This window comes from Alligator mississippiensis, chromosome 2 (assembly GCF_030867095.1).
Source record: "Alligator mississippiensis isolate rAllMis1 chromosome 2, rAllMis1, whole genome shotgun sequence".
NCBI classification, from domain to species: domain Eukaryota; kingdom Metazoa; phylum Chordata; order Crocodylia; family Alligatoridae; genus Alligator; species Alligator mississippiensis.
In genome coordinates this window covers 226,751,129-226,771,044 of record NC_081825.1, presented here as the reverse complement: position 1 = coordinate 226,771,044, position 19,916 = coordinate 226,751,129, and the positions used below count along the sequence as shown (strand labels likewise).

General features: G+C 42.6%; 1 protein-coding gene across 16 annotated transcripts in view; it reads left to right on the top strand.

The window, feature by feature from the left end:
- PHF21A (PHD finger protein 21A) overlaps positions 1-19,916 on the top strand; it is a 237,721-nt gene that overhangs the window by 68,822 nt on the left and 148,983 nt on the right. For 10 of the 16 annotated variants that reach the window (XM_059722793.1, XM_059722791.1, XM_059722795.1 and 7 more), the window contains exon 5: positions 3,422-3,508. In XM_059722793.1, the coding sequence (XP_059578776.1) occupies positions 3,422-3,508 (87 nt within the window). The remainder of the gene's footprint in view (positions 1-3,421; positions 3,509-19,916) is intronic. The other 6 variants (XM_059722806.1, XM_059722805.1, XM_059722796.1 and 3 more) reach the window with 1 other exon arrangement.

Here is a 19,916-nt window from a genome sequence, read left to right as displayed (position 1 = left end):
AAATTCTAAATTTATAATGTACCATATTTACTCAAATGTAAGATTACCCTGAATATTAGACACCCCCTCAATAATTAGGTTCTGTATATAGAACACTTATACATTTGTAATAATAACTTTCCACGTATAGCATCTAATTATTGGAAGTTAGCCTTGAATTTGTCCTTCCACTGCTACAGCAGGGAAAATTTAAATCTGGAGGGTTAGGTAGCCCCCTTGCCCTCCCCAATTTTTTCCCTCTGCAGCCCCTTCCCCTTTTCCTTACTGTCACACCCTGCTCTCCCTGAGCACATGGGTGTGAGGGACAAACTTGAAAACACTGACCTTGAAATAAACATACCTGTAGTAACTTGCTTATAGTGCCCATAGACTTAGTTCATCCACAGTTGATTTTTCTGTTTTTGGAAACTGCTGCAGGTTTTAGCACGGGTACTCCATAAATACACTTTTAAGCAGTACCTGTGCGGGCCGGGTGCGAACCCGCGGCCCTTGTTGCGCTGCACGTGGGCTGTGGCCGGCAGCCCGGGCACGCCGGGTTGGAGAGGGCGGGCGCCGAGCTAGAATTAGGCACAGACGCTTAATGGTAGATTTTAAGATTGTTTACTTACACCGAGATGGTCGCGGTGCAGGCTGAAAGCTTGCTTGAGTTGCGGTTACAAACAGAAAGAACACGAACAATCATGTGGAGTTTGCTAGGCTCCACGCAAACAGAACTCCGGATGTCCTGGACAAGCGCGCCACAAAGCAGAAAACTCGTAGATACGTCTTTAAGGAAGGTTACCGCACGAAGACAGGAAGAGGTGGGCGGTGGATCAGGCCGCCAAACTCCTCTGGATCTCTCACAGGGTTTCTATTACCCTGCCGTGTACCCAGAGTCCCCACGAGATGGATGTGGAGTCCTCTTCGGCTTGGGCGGAAACCGCTCAAGCCTCTTATACGGCTAGCAGGCCAATCGCTAGCTGCCACATGGGAATAATTTAGAACTAGCCAATAGTGGGAAACAAATTTGCATTCGAATAGCGGGAACTCTTTGCACCGTGCGTTTCTGTGCTGCAAAGAAAATGCACCCTGCAAAGACGGCTGCAAAGTGGCGGGAACTCTCTCCTTTGCACGCGGGTTCTCTGTGCAGCAAAACTCCACTGTGCAATGAAGCTGTAATCCCACGGGGATAATTCTAGTGTCGAAGCACACACAAAATCATACCTTTGGGTCATGACAGTACCTACTTATACGTAGTACAAACTATACATGATATTAGTCAAGAACCAAAATTCTCATGACTTATCACATAGTTCATTGGGCTGAGCCACACCACAGTCAACAGCGTTTCAAGACATGGTGGTCCTACAGCTCAGCACTGCTCAGTATGTGTGTATTCCAGGTTACCACTCCTCTTACTCTTTCTCTCCCCCCCCTCCTTTTTATCCAGGGGTCAAAAAAACATGCGGGGAAAAAATCCGGCACAGCACATGCTTGGGCAACGCGCCCTTGCAGCGCGGAGAACACTGGACTGTGCGGTATATGACACTGCAAATTTTTGCAGTGCCACAGACTGCATGGCCGCGCTCATCTGGATGAGCCCATACTGTTTTTTAGCAGCAGTTTTAATGACGGAGTGTATTTAGTGAGGTTTCCACGTACGTGAATGTAAGGAGAGGCTTTTCCCCCTCCCCCCCCCCCATTTTGATTGTATTTAAGTGAATACACTTATGTTATCTTATGTAGTGTTCATATCATCTTACTATGCTCAGTGCTTAGATAGAAGGGTGAGAGGTTTCTGTTAAGAAACTCTTACCCATCTCAACACAGCCATAAATGCTTCAGGTTAAGATTGAGAGGCATTTGCAGAGCTGTCCAGAGAGCCCAGAACAGGAAGAGCAAAGGAGGGATCCAGCTCCAAATTTGGACTTGTTGCAGCTTTGTGTTATCCTAGGAGTACAGTAGGAGGTAAGGGAATGTAGATCAGGACTAGAATGCATTTCAAAGTTGTGTGAAAGGTATATTGAGCATGTTGTTTCTATAGTGATATTAGAGATTGGTGCTATATAAAAGTATTAAAACACCATGGTTGTGCAGGGTACTACTTTTGTAGAGGGACAGTATGTAGGCCCCAGATCCAAGGGTTTGGGTTTAGGTAAAAGATCACAAAAATGAAGAAAGGGAAAATGTGTACGTTTGCTAGTCTCCTTCTCACAAAATGAGATTTTGCTCAATAAGCTTCTGAGATGGAATGCTTTTTACTTTAAAAAAAAAAAAAAAATTCTTAGTAAGTAAAAATTGAGTTCCCTATCACATCTTGTACAGTGAGCTGTTTTTATGGCTCTCAAAAATCTTAGACTTGAGAAAATGCCCTTGTAGGTAAAGTGCTAACATTAGCAATATGTTAAGGCAGCTACAGCCCTTCTAAATGTAGGCTAAAGCCCAAAGAGAAATTGAGAGAGGATAAAATAGATATATTCCATTCCTCTTTGCATGTGTATGTTAGTTAACTATTAATGCATGTAGCCACTGATGTCCTATGCAATCAAATGTCTGCTTTTAAGGCTTGTGTGTAAGCAGCAAGGCTAAGTACAGACATTCAGGAGATTCAAAATGGCTGCCTGATTTAAACATAGCTGGTCCTAGTACCGACCTTACACTTTACAGATCCGGTATCAGTGACTGGCAATCAGTATAAACCTGTAACTGAACAGAACTTCCATGCACACAGACTGGTCTAAAAATTGTAGAACCAGGTTTAAGATAAACCTGTATCTATGTTTAATCAGACTCATTCAATTTTAGGTCAAACTGGGGCATGGAGCTTCTGTCCACTTCCCCTGCATAGCCCTAAGCCTGGGAAAACCCAGCTACTGGCCCCAGCCCCGGGGTGCTCACACCTGTTTCTCCTCCACCCCACCTGTGGCTCGCAGCTCCCCCCATCCCCTGGAGGACCCCTGGATCCCCAATGCCTTGGCTAGCTTATTACCCCAATCCTGACTTACTTGATATCAGGCAGCTGTTTTGAATTGATTTACTGTCTCCCTAATGCCCCCAAATGTCTATACTTAGCCCAAATGTCGGAAGGTGCTTTAGTTAGCACATTATGCATCCCATAGACAACACTAAAACGTTTTCTTCTCTCATTTTATCTGATTTTGAAATTTCAATGATAACTGTAACATAATTATTTTGTATATAGCACCTGTGGATGTTTTAATTAAGTCCTTTCAAATTTTTCTTCCTCTGAAATCTTTCTGACTACTAGAAAGATTTGCTAAAGATTGTTGTACCAAATTACTTTTGAATAAGGCTGTATTAGTCTTCTTGAAGAATCTGATTGGTTGTATGTCCAGAGGTGCTTTCTTATCTGTAATATGTTATGCAAAGAGTCATCCTTCTACTATTCTGTGTTTTAACAAATGGAATATCTCTCTCACAGATATTTTTTCTTTCTAATCAGAACGCTGATTTGAAGAAACAGCTTCATGAACTCCAAGCCAAAATCACAGCTTTGAGTGAGAAACAGGTAGGGAAATGAGGATATATTTAACATCATGTTCTAAAGATATGTCTGCTCCCAGCTTCCAAGAGAGCTGCTAAATTTCTTTATGTGTGAAAATAAGTGTGGGCAGCTAGTTGTTTTGGATTTTGTTTGATTTCTCTAACAAAACAAAATAGAGATGAATAAGTGGAGCTCATCAAACAGTCGACTGATAGAACCAGTCACCTATGTTGATGGAAAAGTCTGATAATAAATCTTCTGTGGTATTTAAACTATAAGTTTTTACCTTTAAATAAAATAGAGGTGGGACGAGACTGGGGATTTGTCACAGTGATATGATTGGAGATGAGTTATTTTGAGACTTGCTTGTTTGGTTTAAACCAATAAATCCTTATTTAGACAATGCATAGTCTTTTTTTTACTCAGTATGGCTTGAACACGGTTTTCTAAATTTTTTTCCTACAAACATATAAAGTCTGAGCCTGTATCAGCCCAGTATTTTTTGGGGATAACTGCTCAATAATTCTGAAGTTGCTTGTACAACTGATCTTTAGTGGCCTTTGTTTCCCATAGCTGACTACTATAATAACGTTAGCTATTTGGTGGGGATTGCTCCATACGTGGATTTAAAGTAGCTATTGGTTGATAAATGATTACTCTACTGGACTTTCTATAGCAGTAGAAAACAATTCTAATGGATGACCCTTAAAAATGTAGGGTTCCCTGCAGTGGGAAACCAGATTTAAATACCTGCTTCCATGAACTGTGTACTTTCTAAAGGAGTTTATTAACATTCATCGTGGAATTTTGCTTACTGAAATGCTAAGCTGTGTTTTAGCAGCTGGACAGTGAATCAAGGAGACTCTATAAAACAGTCAAGTTGGAAGATTAATTCAACTAAAGCTAAATGTTTCCTGTTTGTATTGGTATGCATCTCATGTGATAGGGCTTGTTCTTTAAAATTTGGAACGATCCTCTGTATGTGGTTGTCTGAGCAGGCTCAGAAGGCCCTTGAAGGTTTCAGGGCTAGTTTTTTCCTGGATTTCAGAAGGTGAGTCTCTTTGACTGCCATTTAGTATGTTCTTGTAGGGACAGATGGTGTGACAGAGAGCTAAAAGGTTGATAACTTCAAAGTTGAGAAAAATGTCTCTTATAGTAACTATATAATTGGAATTTGAACGTATATAAAGTTACATCATAAGAACTAAACAAGCAATTAAATATAATTAACGTTCTGAAATATGTTGTACATTTAGGTGGAAGGGGTGGCAGGTGAAAGGTGGGTTGTTTGAGGCAATGTTTGTGGGAAATGAAAGAAAAAGCTGCATCTTTGTGCAATTTCAAGATGCTATTTTAAACAAACACTAAAGAACTTTTCCGTTTATGATAAGGCATGAGTGAATTTTAATTTTTTTAATTAAATAGAATTTGTATGGTCTGCTGTCAGTGGTCATGAGAAGGAAATGGTTTAATATTAAGTCTCAAACTGCTTTTATACTTTCCTCCTTTTATAGTCATATGGTTGTAGTTATACAGCGAGTTCTCTGATCATCAGAATTTTAAAGCAGGACTTAAGCTGCTTTATCATCCCAGTTATGAGGCCAGTGAGCTGCTAGTGCCCTAAAAGAGAACCCTTTTAAAAAAGAATAGCTGTTGTAATGAGCATTGCAGCACATTAGGGTTAAGAGATTTTTTTTACACATAAGAGAAATTCATATGTATGTAGCTTTCTTTTTGCTGGCTATTTTCAGGAGTTTGCATGGGGAACTGCAGTTTTTTGCAGAACAAAGAGATGCATCCCATTTGGAGACTAAACACTGTGATTTCTGATGAAGGCTTTACTTTTGTTTTCACTATCATTGTGTTTTTTCCTGTGTAGCAAAAATAATTGATGCTTTTGGTTGGGCACTTACTTCCAGACTAGTTCACTGAGCAAATGGGTGCATTCTCTGATACCTTTTGTATATTTCTATAATATTCCTCCATACAGTATGCTGTTAGCTTCCCTTAGCAAAGGGGTGTATTGCATGCAGCATGTGTTTAGCTACAAGTTTGGGTTAGATTGAGTCAGCATGCTCAGCTTTTGCAAACCCTAGAATTAAGGGTTATAAACTCTAATTGCCCACTACACAGGTTCATAGGGCAGTTTTTTTAAACTCCAACTTAAGTTTCTAATTTGTGGATGGTTATCCACAGCTTTCATTTAATTCACTTTTCCTGAAGTGGGGAGTTTAAGGTTCCGACCTGCACACTGTCCCTCAGTCATTCTGAGGACGGATTGATACACTAGTGTTCAGAAAAAGCAGAATATTTGGTGGTGTTGGAGTATCATAAACTAGGCTAGCAGACTCTTTTTTTCTGTTTTCTCCTGGTGAAGATGCATGAGGGTTCTTAGTATGAGCACCAACTCTTAACAGTTTAGCTGAGGCTTTCAGTTGCTGTAGGGACTTCTCTCCTATTCTGAAGTATTGTGGGAGTAGTGCTAATGTGCAGGAGTTTGCTGTCTGTCGCTGCAATGATTCATAGTGGCTTGGGCTTCTTGCTGAGAATTAATAATGAGAGCTCTGTTCAGAAGTTTGGGAAACTGAAGAAGTCTGGCAATCTACAAGGAGAAGGCAAGTAGGTTGTGTCATGTGTAGGCTTAAATTTAAAGAAATTTGTTAGCTGATGCAGAGTTAAAATGTACAGTAAAAAGCATGCCATATCCATACAGCTGTTGAAAATGTAAAAAAAGCAGTGAAAGCAAATGCTTTGATTTGTGTCGCTTGAGGTATTTATGCAGAGTACGCTGCAGGTTGTATTGTCTTGCATGAAAGGCAGCTTTTTAAAAAGGTGGGGGGAAAGAAACTTCTTTTGAACATGAGTTTAATTTTAAAGTGGCAGTAAACTTAAATCCTTTTAAACAATTCTTTTCCTTTCACTAATAACCTTCAGTTTTTAAATTTAGTGTTTTAATAATGTTTTTGTTCTTTTATTTTAGGACAATAAAATAAGTGAAATCATTTTCACTTTTTTAAGTTTGATGTCTGTACTTCACTGTTTAGAGTTGTAAATATTACAAGGAAAGGAGGTTTTTGGGGGGAGGGGACAAAAAGCCTAGTTTTTGAAACTAAGCTTTACTGTCAAGTATATCTAACTTCCCTTCTAAAAATTATTTTTATTATATCTTGTGTTTTCATCACAGTTCAATTTTAACAGTTGTTTTGTGTCTTTTTATTTTGTGTTTATAAGAGAGAGATTTAAACTTTACCACAGAACAAAACTTTCAAGGGTGGTTACCTGTGATTTTCTGTTAACCCTGGTAAGGAACAGGTGGCCAGATCCCGGTTTTGAAAAATGTGTCTTTTAAAGTGAAAAGGTATAGAATTAGTGATTGAACCATCAGAAAAATCTAGCAAAATAAATTTTGTGAAAACTATAAAAATAAGTTACCATCCACTGCTCTCTCAATCGCATTCAAGTGGTACTACCCTGCCACTGATATGCTGTCACTGAGCATATACAAGACTGCTTTCAGTTACAAGGAATAGTTAATTTTTACTTCACTGAATAGACAGGAAAGAACGGGTAGGCAGAAAATCTGTTGGCCAGCTTTGTAACACGGGTGGCTTTATGCCTCTGACATGTATAGTTGTATCATACCCATCTTCTTGTATCCTTCATCTTGTAATACAGGATTGTCCAACTTCTTAGCAGTTTTGGGGCTGCACCGAGTAGGGCCCATCCTGTCTCTCTTCCCCCCCCCCCCCCCCCCCCCCCCCCCCCAATCAAACTCCCCAGCTACAAACTCCCTTAGCATCAGGCAGGTGGGCACTGGGAGGGTGCCCCCTTCCCAACCAGTATACCAGGCAAGTGGGTGGGAAGCCCCTCCACTCCACCTCCTGCTGTGGTCTCTCCTGGCACCACAGTCTGTGCTGCAATGCTTTGCCCTGTTCCCTTCAGAGAGGGGAGGGAGAGCCTGGAGACCTTGACTGCTGCATTGTTAGAGTAATGAGGGGAGCAGCATCCATGAGGAATCTGGGGGCTGCAAACTAAGCCCTCACAGGAGGCGTGTGATCCATGGGCTGGCAGTTGAACATCACGGTTGTACTATATAGCAACTTCTCTGTGTAGATTACCTAGTCATCCCTATTTACTTAAACCCAAGTTCTTGGAAATATTGGAACACTAATTCTGCCTCTGAATGCAACAGAAATAAAAGCTTTAAGGAACAGATTCTCCTGACGTAGTGGTAGTACTTCATGTAAATTTATTCTTTCTTACCTCCTGAGGAAGGGTAATATTTCCCATAGCATGAATAGTGACCCGAGACCCAAAGGTTAAGTGACCTAGCTGAAGTCAAAGGGAGACTGACAGTGAACAATTTACCTCGGATGAATGTACAGGCTACAGGACCTGTTTGTTTGTCTTCCCATCCAGAGCTTGAATGTGCTACTTTATGCCTGATGCACTGTAATGTATTTTTAAGTGTGCCTAGTTAACCAAAAAATATTGGCTTGCAGTGGCAGTACCAGTTTGGATTACCTGCTTTATAAGGACAAACAGTTGCTAAGCAAATTAGACAGTTCAAAAATACTAGTTGTTCTGCAGCGCTGCTACATCATTCATGACGCTTGTTCTTGGCACTCTGTCTGTGCTCTCTGGCTATTTATTTTCTTGTATTACTTTATTCCTTATTTCTGCATGTTCCAAACCCCATCTTGGCTAATTCTTCTATATTGGGCATGCTCAACTCTTGGCTCATAGATTCGATTCAGCCCCCGGTCCCATGTTATCTGGCCGTTGGAGCTCCTGATGGGCCCAAAATTTCAGTGGCAGGGGAGCAGTGGCACCACTGCCTTGCTGCTAAATTTCTGGATGTGTGGGGAGCCCTGCAGGCCAGATAGCATGGCCTTGCATGCTGAGTTAAGCATGCAGGATGGCATGGGGCCTGGTCCTAGCATGTAGAGTCAGGGCCTTGGCCCAATCCTGGCATGGGGCTTGATCCTAATTGTGCAGGGTAGCATGGGGCTCGATCCCAATGTGTGGAGACCAGCTAAGACCACATGAGGCCTGATCCAGGTGTGCAGGCCCAGTCTGGCTCATGAATCAGCCGCAGGCCTTTTATCTGGCCTGCAGGGCTATGAGGTTGAGTGCTATTGTGCTAAATAAGAATGTAATATGGTCTATACTAAATTTTGCCAGCAGAAATCTGCTGGGTCCCTAATACTTAAATAGGAACAAGTTGGAGCATACTTTTTCTCTAATTAAATGGCAATGAAATTAAGTTATTCTTTCTTGTGTTGCACTTCACTGTATTTTCAGTGACCAGATGTGGAAGGAATTAAGGGTGTTTATACACATGCTCTGGGACGGGATTGGGGGGTGAGGATTAGGGGAAGGAGTGCTTTAATTTGAGCGACTCCGAGAACCTCTCTAAATACGGGGCCCGGAGCATCATGTGTATATCAGCATCCCCACACTGAAAAATGGTGGTGGGGGCACTTTAATGAAAGCTCATTAGATAAGATTTAGTTAAAGTGCCCCCACTACCATTTTTCAGTGTGGGGATGCTGATGCACAGGATGCTGGAGTCTGCTGGAGTGCAGTAGCTGGAGCCTGATAATTACTATGCTCCAGTAGACTTAATTAATTGAGTCTGCCCCAAACAGTCTTGATGCATGTGTATAGACACCTGAGACTACATTTACATTAAGCTTCAAGAATCCTTTAACTTTTCTATCATAAGTGCTGGAAATGGGCAGCCACGATCTCAGATGATAAATATCATGGGTATTGTGTATCATGCATGTATCATCCCTGTATAGAAGTTCTGAGGGCACTTTATATTTAAAAAGTACCACACAGTAGTTGAATGATGCCAAGCTATGCATTTTCCCCTCCCCCACTGAAGAAACTTTGACAAGTTCTGCTGTGGAGAGAAGTTAAGATACCACAGAATTTCAGAACCTAGGTAATAACAATGTAAAAGCAAGGTAGCCTGCTTGGTGTTCTAAAGACTGGAAAATTTACTTTCAGATAGTTCCTCTCCTGTGTTGTTTAGGGTTTAAAGGAACTCAAGGTGGCTCTTCTGTACAACTCAGACTTGTTTGTTACCCCCTCCAGTTTTGCCCCTGAACTGCACAAAATGAGCAGGAGGTTGAAAATAGTAGGAGCTTATCTTTAATTTGGACCCTAAATAAAAACTATTTTTTCAGAGCTTCCGAGCCCTTTGAAATACCACTGAAGACCATAGGAATCTCTGTGTTCAAAATATCTTGAAAGATCAGACCACTCCCTCTCTAAATCTTGTGTGGAGTATCCAAAAAAGTGATCCCAAGCCCTGTCCAAGTGTACGTTAAAAGAATTATTTTATTGGTACAGTAACAAATAGTTGTTATATTAGAAAAGAGTATGGGAGGAGGGTGTGTGTGTGTGTGTTAGTCAGTCAGTCATCTGGGACTGCTGCTACTTCTACTATCAAGCCCAGATCATCCCCATCTGACTAAAGAATATAAAGGGCAATGACATACCAGTTAACCTGTCATTTACAATTGCACCTTTTTTCAGTCTGATTTACAAATATAGTACAAGCAGCATGACAACTTCAAAGTCATGTATTTTCTGAGGTTTGGTTTCAACATAACACACACACACACACACATGCACACAGCAAAAATAATTTGGTTCAAACCTCTCTGGTGTTGCTACCATGCTTCTGTCTTTATAACTGCTCAGCCTAAGCATCTCTATTTTCAGAGAGACTTCAACTTTCTTTATATCCAGGTGGACTGATGAGTTACCTACATTTAGTGGATCAAAAGACTCCTTTTAACAGTTTTGCTGGCATGATCAACACCTGCTAGTAGGGTGGGGGTTCTTGGCAAATACTGTCAAGCTGTTATTGCAGCAATTGCAGCCACATAGATACTGAATAATACACTATCCTGGAAGTTGTTAAAAACACTTCCTTCCCTGCTCCTCCCCAGTCCTGTCCCAAAACTGGGAGAAAAATGCAATTGAAGAAACTGGTTCCTTTTTAAGGTAAACCTTAAATAGAAATATCTACCAGTTGGGAGGGAAGAATAATCAGTAGTCAGATACCAGTTGTTCATTTTAGCAAAGACATACCTGTAGCTCTAAGTTTTAAGGACTGGCTATTCAAGGAGGATGCTGGGAGAGGCCCTTATGAAAAGGATCTCTCTGCTGTAGCTTTCAGTGGTAGCTAAAGAGTTGTTAAGAGAGATGCTTCTAGTAAAGATGGAGTAATTTCTTTTTTTGTGAAGGTAAAGTATCTAGTTGAAAGAATCTTTGGATTTCCAAAGTTGAATCCTGAATATGCTTTTGTGATTAAGGAGATAATGTTAAAAGCTTCTCAGTTTTTAATGTGAAGCCACTAGCTATCTTTAAAAAATATAAGAGTTAGCTTTCGGAAATATGCCTTGTGATCTTTCATGACATGTGCCAGGGTCCCTGGGTAACATTTGAGAGTTCAGTGCCTGTTTGTTGTCTTTGCTAGACTCCAACTTGGTAACTGACTTTTTCCTGGGAACTGCACCACCTCCTCCCACCTATTTTTTGTCTTCATACCATGTAGCATGTTCCTGTCTATAGTTGATGCTACCCTTGAATCCGATCAGTTGCTGATGGAAAGTATTGTGTTACAAGTGGTATGCTTGGATCGTGAGGCTGGTAAGCATAAGAAAAAAAACAGCAGAAAATACTGTTGGAACTTTTGAGCTCTTTACTTTTGATTACATTGAAGCTTTCTATACCACTTTTGTCACATTGAATGATGATTTCTGCTTTTTCATGTGGGGGCTTTGTAGATCCTACACTGAGGAGAAGGATCAGAATGAATAATGCTTGGACCCACATAGGCTTCATCTATATGTTGCACTTCAGGTGTGATTAACCAGTTAATCATGTCTTAGACTGTCACCTGGCCACATGTTCAATCAGTGAATGGTATCATAAAAGGAAGAATAAGTTACAAAGTTATTCCACAAATGTGGAATAGCTTTGTAGCTGCTTCCTATCGTGCCATTAACAGTGTGTGGCCAGGGTCCCCTATGGCTGGGAGCAGAGCTCCCAGTTTGGTTGGGGGGTGTCCACATGTGCCCCTGAGCCTGGAAGTTTCCAGCTGATAGCTCCTATTGGAGGGGCCCCATGCATTCTCCCCCCTCAGTTGGAGGGTTCATCGCAGCAACTGCAGTCTCCCAGCCATGGGAGTGTGGGGAGTGGGGATTTGTTCCATCCTAAGGGCAGGACTTTGCACTTGTCCTTATTGAACCTCATGAGATTTCTTTTGGTTTAATCCTCTAATTTCTCTAGGTCTCTGTGAATCCCAGCCCTACATTCCAGTGTATCCACTACTCCCCTCAGCTTGGTGTCATCTGCAGACTTGCTGTGGGTGCACTCCATCCTGTCTTCCAAGTCGTTGATGAAGACAGTGAACAAAACTGGCCCAAGGACTGACCTCTGGATCACTCCACTTGATACCGGCTGCCAACTAGACATCGAGCCATTGACTACTATACTCTGAGCCCATCGATCCAGCCAGTTTTCTATCCATCCTACAGTCCATTCATCCAACCTGTACTTCCTTAGCTTGCTTGCAAGAATGTTGTGGGAGACTATTTCGAAAGCCTTGCTAAAGTCAAGTTGTATCGCATACACTGCTCTCCTGCATCCACAAAACCGGTCATCTCATCATAGAAGGCAATCAGGTTGGTCAGGCATGACTTGCCCTTGGTGAATCTATGCTGACTGTTCCTAATCGCCTTCTCCAAGTGCTTAAAACAGATTCCTTGAGGACCTGTTCAGTGATATTTCCAGGGACCCCTGTGAGGCTGACCAGTCTGTAGTTTCCCCAGATCCTCCTGCTTCCCATTTTTAAAAAATGGGCACTATATTTGCCCTTTTTCCAATCATCTAGGATCTCTCCTGACCACCATGAATTTTCAGAGATGATGGCCAGCGGCTCTGCAATAACATAGGCCAGCACCCTCAGGTGCACAGTGTTTGGCCCCATGGACTTCTTTACACATCCAGCTTTTCTAAATTGTCCCTAACCTGTTCTTTTGTCACTGTTGGCTACTCATTTTCTCCCCAGACTGTGCTGTCAGATGCTGTAGTCTGGGAGCTGACCTTGTCTGTGAAGACTGAGGTGAAAAAGGCATTAAGTACTTCAGCTTTTTCTGCATTGTCTGTCACTAGGTTGCCTCCCCCATTTAGGAAAGTGTGGGTCCTTTACCTGGTCTTCCTCTTGTTGCTGATAAACTTGTAGAATTCCTTGTTTTTACTCTTCACATCCCTTGCTAGATGCAGCTCCAGTTGTACTTTGGCCTTCCTGATTTTTATCCCAGCATGCCTGAGCAATACTCATATACTCATCTCTAGTTGTTTGTCCAAAGTTCCACTTCTTATAAGCTTCCTCTTTATGTATTAGCTCACTAAAGAGTTCCCTGCTAGGCCACACTGGTCTTCTGCTGTACTTGCTAGTCTTCCTGCACATTGGGGTGGTGTGTTCCTGCATCCTCAGTAAGGTTTCTTTAAAGGACAGCCAGCTCTCCTGGACCCCCTTCCACCTCAAACTGGCCTCCTGGAGAATTCCACCCATCAGTTCCCTAGATGAGTTGAAGTCTGCTTTTCTGAAGTCCAGGGTCTGCACTCTGCTGTTCTCCTTCCTTTCTTCAGGATCCTGAACTCAGTCATCTTGTTGCTGCTGCCCAAGTTGCCATCTACTATATTTCTCCATCAATTCTTCCTTGTTTGAGAAGAAGGTCAAGAAGAGCATGGCCTCTAACTGATTTCTCCAACACTTGCATCAGGAAATTGTCCCCAACCCTCTCCAAAAACATTCTGGATTGCCTGTACATTGCTGTATTGCCTTCCCAGTAGATGTCAAGATGATTTGAAGCCCCCCCATGAGAACCAGGGGCTGTGATTGGGGAAACTTCCACTAGCTGTTTCAAGAAAGTCTAACTCACCACTTCCTCCTGGTCTGGCGGTCTATAGCACCCATGTACCACAACATCACCCTTGGTGCTCTCTCCTCAGACCCTAACCTAGAGGCTTTCAGTAGGCCTATCTCCATTTTCATACTGGAGCTCTGAGCAATCGTACAGCTCTTTTACATAAAGCACAACTGTTCTTCCTCTTTTTCCCTGCCTGTCGTTCCTGAACAGTTTATACCTATCCATGACAGTGTTCTAGTCATGCAAGATATCCCACCAAGTCTCTGTTATTCCAAACACATCATAGTTCTTCGACTGTGTAAGAACTTCCAATTCTTCCTGCTAGTTTCCCAGGCTTTGTGCATTCGTGTATAGACACCTGAGGTAACTAGCCAATTGCTTTACTTTGTCAGGAAGAATGAGAGTGCTTCCCCTGTTGCCCCCTCCTGTATGATTCCTCCAGGTCACCCACTTACCTCAGGGCTTTGGTCTCCATCCCTCAGTGAACCTGGATGAAAGCCTTCCCTTTACTATATATGTTATAGTAGATGCTTGATTTTTAGTACATGATTTGTATTTTTTTTTATTATCTGTAGCTTGTTAAAATGGTATTTTCTGAAAGATTTTTTTGTGGCCCTCTACAGCTCACCAAAACCTGTTAACTGGCCCGGCAGCCGAAATAATTGCCCACCCCTATTCTAAAGCTAGGCTTAGACTGTGAGCACCTGGATCTAGAAATAAGAGCTGAGCGGTCCTATTTGCAATCATCTGCTTGGCAAGCAGGTAGAAATTGGTTTCATGCACAGCACCCTTGTGGCTTTTGATGATTTTCTCATCAGTGTGTTTTTTAAACTTGTTACCAAAAGAAAAAATATGATCATCCTTTAGAGAAAAGACTCTAGGCTAAGTGAAAATAAGGCCCAAGGCTTTAGAATATTTGCTTTCAAATAGGTGAATATGACATGCCCACCCCATATTCACCTGTCTTGAGGAAAGGCTGACTTCACAGGTAGGAAGGAAGTCTGTTGGAGATGCATGCCTTTGCTTTAATTCATCGTGCTTAACATAATGTTTCCTCCCTTAGAACAGAGGAGATGGAAAGGTGGGAACTCACTATCAAGATATTTTGAGGGAAGATGTTACTTCTAAAGATGAGCTTCCTCTTTTCCTCACCTTCCAGCACAGTACTAAGCACAGTGACAGGAGCAAACCTAATCCTCCATCTGCCTCTTGACATTCCTCCTTATAGAAAGAACTGACAAACATACAGCCAACAGCAGAATCCCTTTAATTACAAGCTACTTGTGTTTGACATTTCCATTCTTGGTGCTCTGCTTTTCCCCAGCAAAATCAGTTAGAAGTTGTATGATACCAGTGACATTAGGTATCTTGGCATATTAATTCACATCATTGTGAGGTGTGTAAGTGTGTTAAAATTGAAGTGTTAATCCAGTTTTTCAGTTGTAACTTCACTTAAAAAATGTTAGAAGTATGATTTTAAAACAGAGTTGTATTAATGTAATTCACGTTGGCAGGAAAATGAGTTCCTAAAAGGGAATGGTGGGTGGGGGTGAGCATGTATGTAAAAAATCAAAACAAAAAAAAAGGCTCCTAAAAGGGAAGGCTGGTGTGTATATACATATCAGTATTTTATTTATTTATGTCTTTACTGTGACTTGGGAAGCTACCATAGCAAAACCATCTTGACAGCTGTACCACAGTTGTAGATGTGTGAGTTTAAACCCTGCTCTGGACTTTGGCCAACAGCTATCCCCAGTTGACCCAGCTGTAAACAGGTCCTTGGTCACTTGTGGTGGGGATTCCAAGACAGCCACATGTGATGCAAGCTACCTCACAACCTAGTGTGTTTTTTGGTTACAGAAAGCAGTATATCTTAATTACACTCACTCTTTGATTTCAGCAGATTTTTGATCATCAAAATGTAATCAGTTTTATCCTCTAGATTCCATGTTTGATATTCTGCCTTCAAATAATCTTTTCCCTTAGGCCCATGATGGCCCTTACAATCAACCAGAATGCTTTCATTATGTCCCCAGGATTCAACTCGTGGAGGAAAATGTAGTATGTTGTCAGATAAGGTGTGCAGTTCTGAGAGACTTCCCAATCTACCAGTGACCCGAATGTGGCAACCCTTGGAACAAGTTTAAATACAGCTGTTTAAGTTTGCCCTTTCTAGCTGGAAGAGGCTTCTTAGTGGCTGTAAGGAGGCAGTTGTGGTTTTTTAATTGCTTGAACTAGGTCATTAGATGGGGGGCAAAAGAAACAGTAATCTTTTTGTCTAAATTTAGTGTTTAGTCTTTTTGTACACATTTAGTTTATGTCCAGACACTGAATAATAGCATGCATGTAATGAATTGGGCAAAAGTGATTGATAGCTAGTTTTGGGGTAGACTCTTTGTGCCCTTATCTGGGGAGCTGGATGGAAGAGATATTTGTTGCTTTGCCAGGAGTTGATGTGCGATTGGTGCTGAAGTAGTTACACTCCTGCCTCTTACTTTTCAACTAAACTTTAGTCATGGAAGGAATCAGAAAAGGCAGTGGCAGTGACTTTGTGCAATATCTTCCTCTACTGTGTGATCTCTTGTGCCTTATGCTTTTGTCACTCTCTAAGAGCTGTTTGTCACTGAGTTGTGTTGTAATCCCGAGATCCTCCACAGAGAAAGACGGTTCTGATTTGGTGAAAACAAAGGTTCTCTGAGTTGCAAGAATCATAGCTCTTCTTTTGTTTAGGAAGACTCTTTTGCTTTCTTCAGACCTTTACTGTCCCCTACAAACACCAGAAGAAACCAGCCTAGCCAGTGTCTCCCTCCTTCGTCGTTTTACAGGAATTTGCTCCTTCATTTCCTAAGAAAGTGCTCTCCTAAACCGTCAGGACACATTGACTCAAATGGATTGTCATTATGGGTTCAGATGACAGTGGAAATGCACATCTCTTCTCTCTCATTTCTGCTTAACCCATTTGCTGCAGCTTATATTATAATTACATGGATGTGGAAATTAAGATGTCAAACTCCTCTGGATCCCGGTTGGAATGCTTAAACATATGAACTTGGAGAATACAATATTGATGTGAACTTTTTGGTTTTGGGTTTTCCAGCTTTGCTGCCTGCTGTGCCAAGATATCCAGAACTTGTGTTCTGAGTTGTTTTTTTTTTTTTTTTTTTTTTTTTTTTTTTTACCTTGTTGTTCCTAATATGTTGCTTAAAGAAATGCTAATGCCATAGCTGCTTCATTTAGGAGTTCCAAGTGACCATTGAATCACGTTTTTAAAATAAATCTGTTCACCTTTTTTTCTTCCAGCAGTTGTTCTCTGGATCCACTTTTCAGTCTTGAATCTGAATTATATTTAAGCCAGGTTTGGATGCAGTTGGGGAACTTGTTAACTGAATCTAGTTGGAGGCATCTTCTGTGTTCATATAAGCCAGAGTAAATCTCCAAAACAGTCTGCCCTATTTGAAAAGCAGGTGTAGATAGATTCTGGGCAGTTCATCTACAGTAGTAATACCTTTGTGAAAATCACATGTTGCTTCTGAGAGTTGGCTATTGGATGTCCCTGAAAGTTTTAACTTGCTGAGTTGGATCATGCTTCAGTAATTATTTCAGAGATGTACTTTTGTGGGTTTTACGCTCAAAAGATCAGAAACGGGCTAGAAACCAGAATAGGCAAACTTCAGAATTAAGGATTCCATCTTGCTCTTAATGTTTGCACATTGTGTACAAACGAAGGTGTTTTAATTATTGAGGCAGGGAGGAAGAGAGCAGAATCAACCCCTAGGCTTAATTTCATGAAAGTTGACACAAGTGCAAGCTAGAATGTGTTTTAATAACAGCATTGCATAATTTTAAAATGAGAAGGCGTATGTATTTCACCTGGGACTTCTAGATACGTGGTCTAATTGCACCATTCCTAATGCATAATAAAAGGTTGCTGCTTTGGAAGCTTATGGTCTAGCACAGGGGTGTCCAACCTTTTTGAATGTGGGGCCAGATCATGATCTTTTTATCACCCAGTGGGCTGGCAAGCCATATTCAAAGACCTCACAGGAAGCAGTATCACATCAGGAAGTGATGTCACGTGACCTTTGACACCAATGAAGTTGCAAGAAGTGACAATGAAATGGGTCTGGAAATGTGGTTTAAAATCCAAAATAAAAACAGTATAAAAGCAACAATGAAATAATACCAAACACTTGACTAAAATAAACAGGTTACAGCAACAAGCTATTTTGGCACTCCTCCCTTGTCAGCCTGGCAGTTTTGCAGGGAAAGGAGCCAGGTCTTGGGTGCTGCTTGGTGCCCCAGCCACATTTTGCCCAAATCCACCCTCCCAGACGCTCACTGCTTGGAAAGAAACAGGCTGGAATCAGGGGCTCAGCAGGCCATACCCCATCCCCTTCTGGGTGCCTTGGCCTGAGTTCCTCAGTTTTTCATCCTATTATTTTTTAAAGGTGGAGGTGGCTGAGACCTCTCGCCTGTACCACACAAGGCGTCTGAGACAGAAGGGTGCCCGTTCTGCTGCCCTGGTGGCTGTGGACACTGCCTTGGAGGGGGAGACGAAAGGTCAGGGATGCCCCTGGCTTCCCTGTATTGTTCTCTAGCCTCCTCCAGCTAAGCCCTCTCTAGTGCAACCTTGTATTAATTTTTACTTTTTGGGCCTCTGTTCCCCCTCGGCTGTGCCCGTACAGGCTGGGAGAGAGATGGCCTCCACCTGCGGTGTTTGGTGGCTCCGGGCCGGGAGTGCAGCTGCAAGGCAGCCGAGTTGGCGCAAGGCAGCCCGCCGCCCTGTGTGGGCAGAGCTGTCTGCTCGGGGGCAGCTGGAGGGGTTTAGTTTTCTCTTCCTGATTACAAGCCTGGCTCAGGTGGCCCTTGACCAGTGGCAGCTAGCAGGCTCCGGGGCTGGGGTCTGTTAGCCGGAGCCCAGCCGCCCAGGCCTTTCAGAGGCACATGGCACTTTTGGCCTCATAGCTGCAAGGAGCAGCTGGTAGGGCAGGGCAGGAGCGTGGTGGTCCCAGGGCCCCCGGCCCCACCCACAGCAGCCAGCTCCTGCCCTGGGCTGAGGTGAGGCTGCCGGAAGAAGTGACGGCAGGTCCTGCCCGGGTTCTTCCCCCTGGCTCTTCTCCGGCAACGGCAGCAGGCGCCGCAGTCACTGCCCCACATACCGACGCTGGCGCCAGGTGGCCCTTCCACAGCCGGGAGCCAGTTCTCTGTTTATCCCTGTAAGCATGCCTGCTTCCTCAGGCTGCAGGCGCGTGTCTTCATACAGCCTCAATCTGTTCTGGCAAGCCTCACATTCACTGCTGTCTGGTTCTCCTGACTTTGCCTTGGCTTTCTCTGACCCTGACCTTGGATCTCACCTGAATCTCAGCACTAGTCCTGCTCCCTGGTTTCCCCAGCATACTGACTTGGCTTGGCTTCCTTGACTCTGGCCTTGGATCTTCCTTGGAACTCAGCACCGTTTCTGTCTCCTGACCTTGGCTTAAGACTTGAACAGTGTCTCTTGGATCTCCCTTCTCAGTTCCGGTGACCTCGCCGTGGTGACCCCTAGGTTGCCTCTAGTGGCCTACCACAGGCCTGACTGCCTGTGTCCTGGCTGAACCCTTGCATATTCTAAGTCAGGCAAGGTAGCTGCTGATATCTTGCAGGAAAAAAGCCCATAGAAAACCTGGACTATACTAACTTGCTTGGTTATGGAACATTTCTTCATCTGTAGGTCTATATGGTTCCCACAATAGTTAGGCCTGAGCTGCTTGCATTCCAAAAACAAAAAAAAAAGTCTTGAATACAGGCGGTCCTCAGACTTATGACACAGTTGGTTCCTGAAAACTGTGTCTTAAGTCAAATGTTGTAACTCAGAACCAATTTTCTCATAAACAATGTTACAAATGTGGGATTGGTACCTGAACCAAGGCCCGATTACCCTATTTTCACCAAAAAGACCCCAGAATTTTGTACTTGATCAATTATAGATGAGTAATATAGCTACATTAATGTATTTACATTGTAAATGGCAATCATATTGATTTGGAAGGACTTCTTTTGAGGTGACTTTGCAGGACTTTTTGAAAGGCGTTTGGTTGGACTTTTTGAAGGGTTCTTGGCTGGAGTTGTCTCAGGAGTCTTGGCTGCAGGTTTTTCTGGAGTCTTGTCTGCTTTCTTAAAGAAAATGTCCAAGGAAATTTGCACAGATGTTCTCTGGGGAGATGAGCGACACAGTGAACTTGTTTGCTGGCGTGGCATCACATGGGATCAAGAGTTGTAAAGTCGAAACTGACATCATAAAGTTGAAACAGAGTGTCAATTTATAAACGCTGTAAGTGTGAAACGTTGTAAGTTGAGGACTGCCTGTATCTGTATTCATCAAAATCTTGCATGTGAGAGAGTGGGCTGATTGTGTCCCTGTCTCTATGGCCATGTTCTGTCCATGGCAGAGAGATGGAACATAGAGAGTGTTTGTGCTAGGTTCAGCTTTGGCT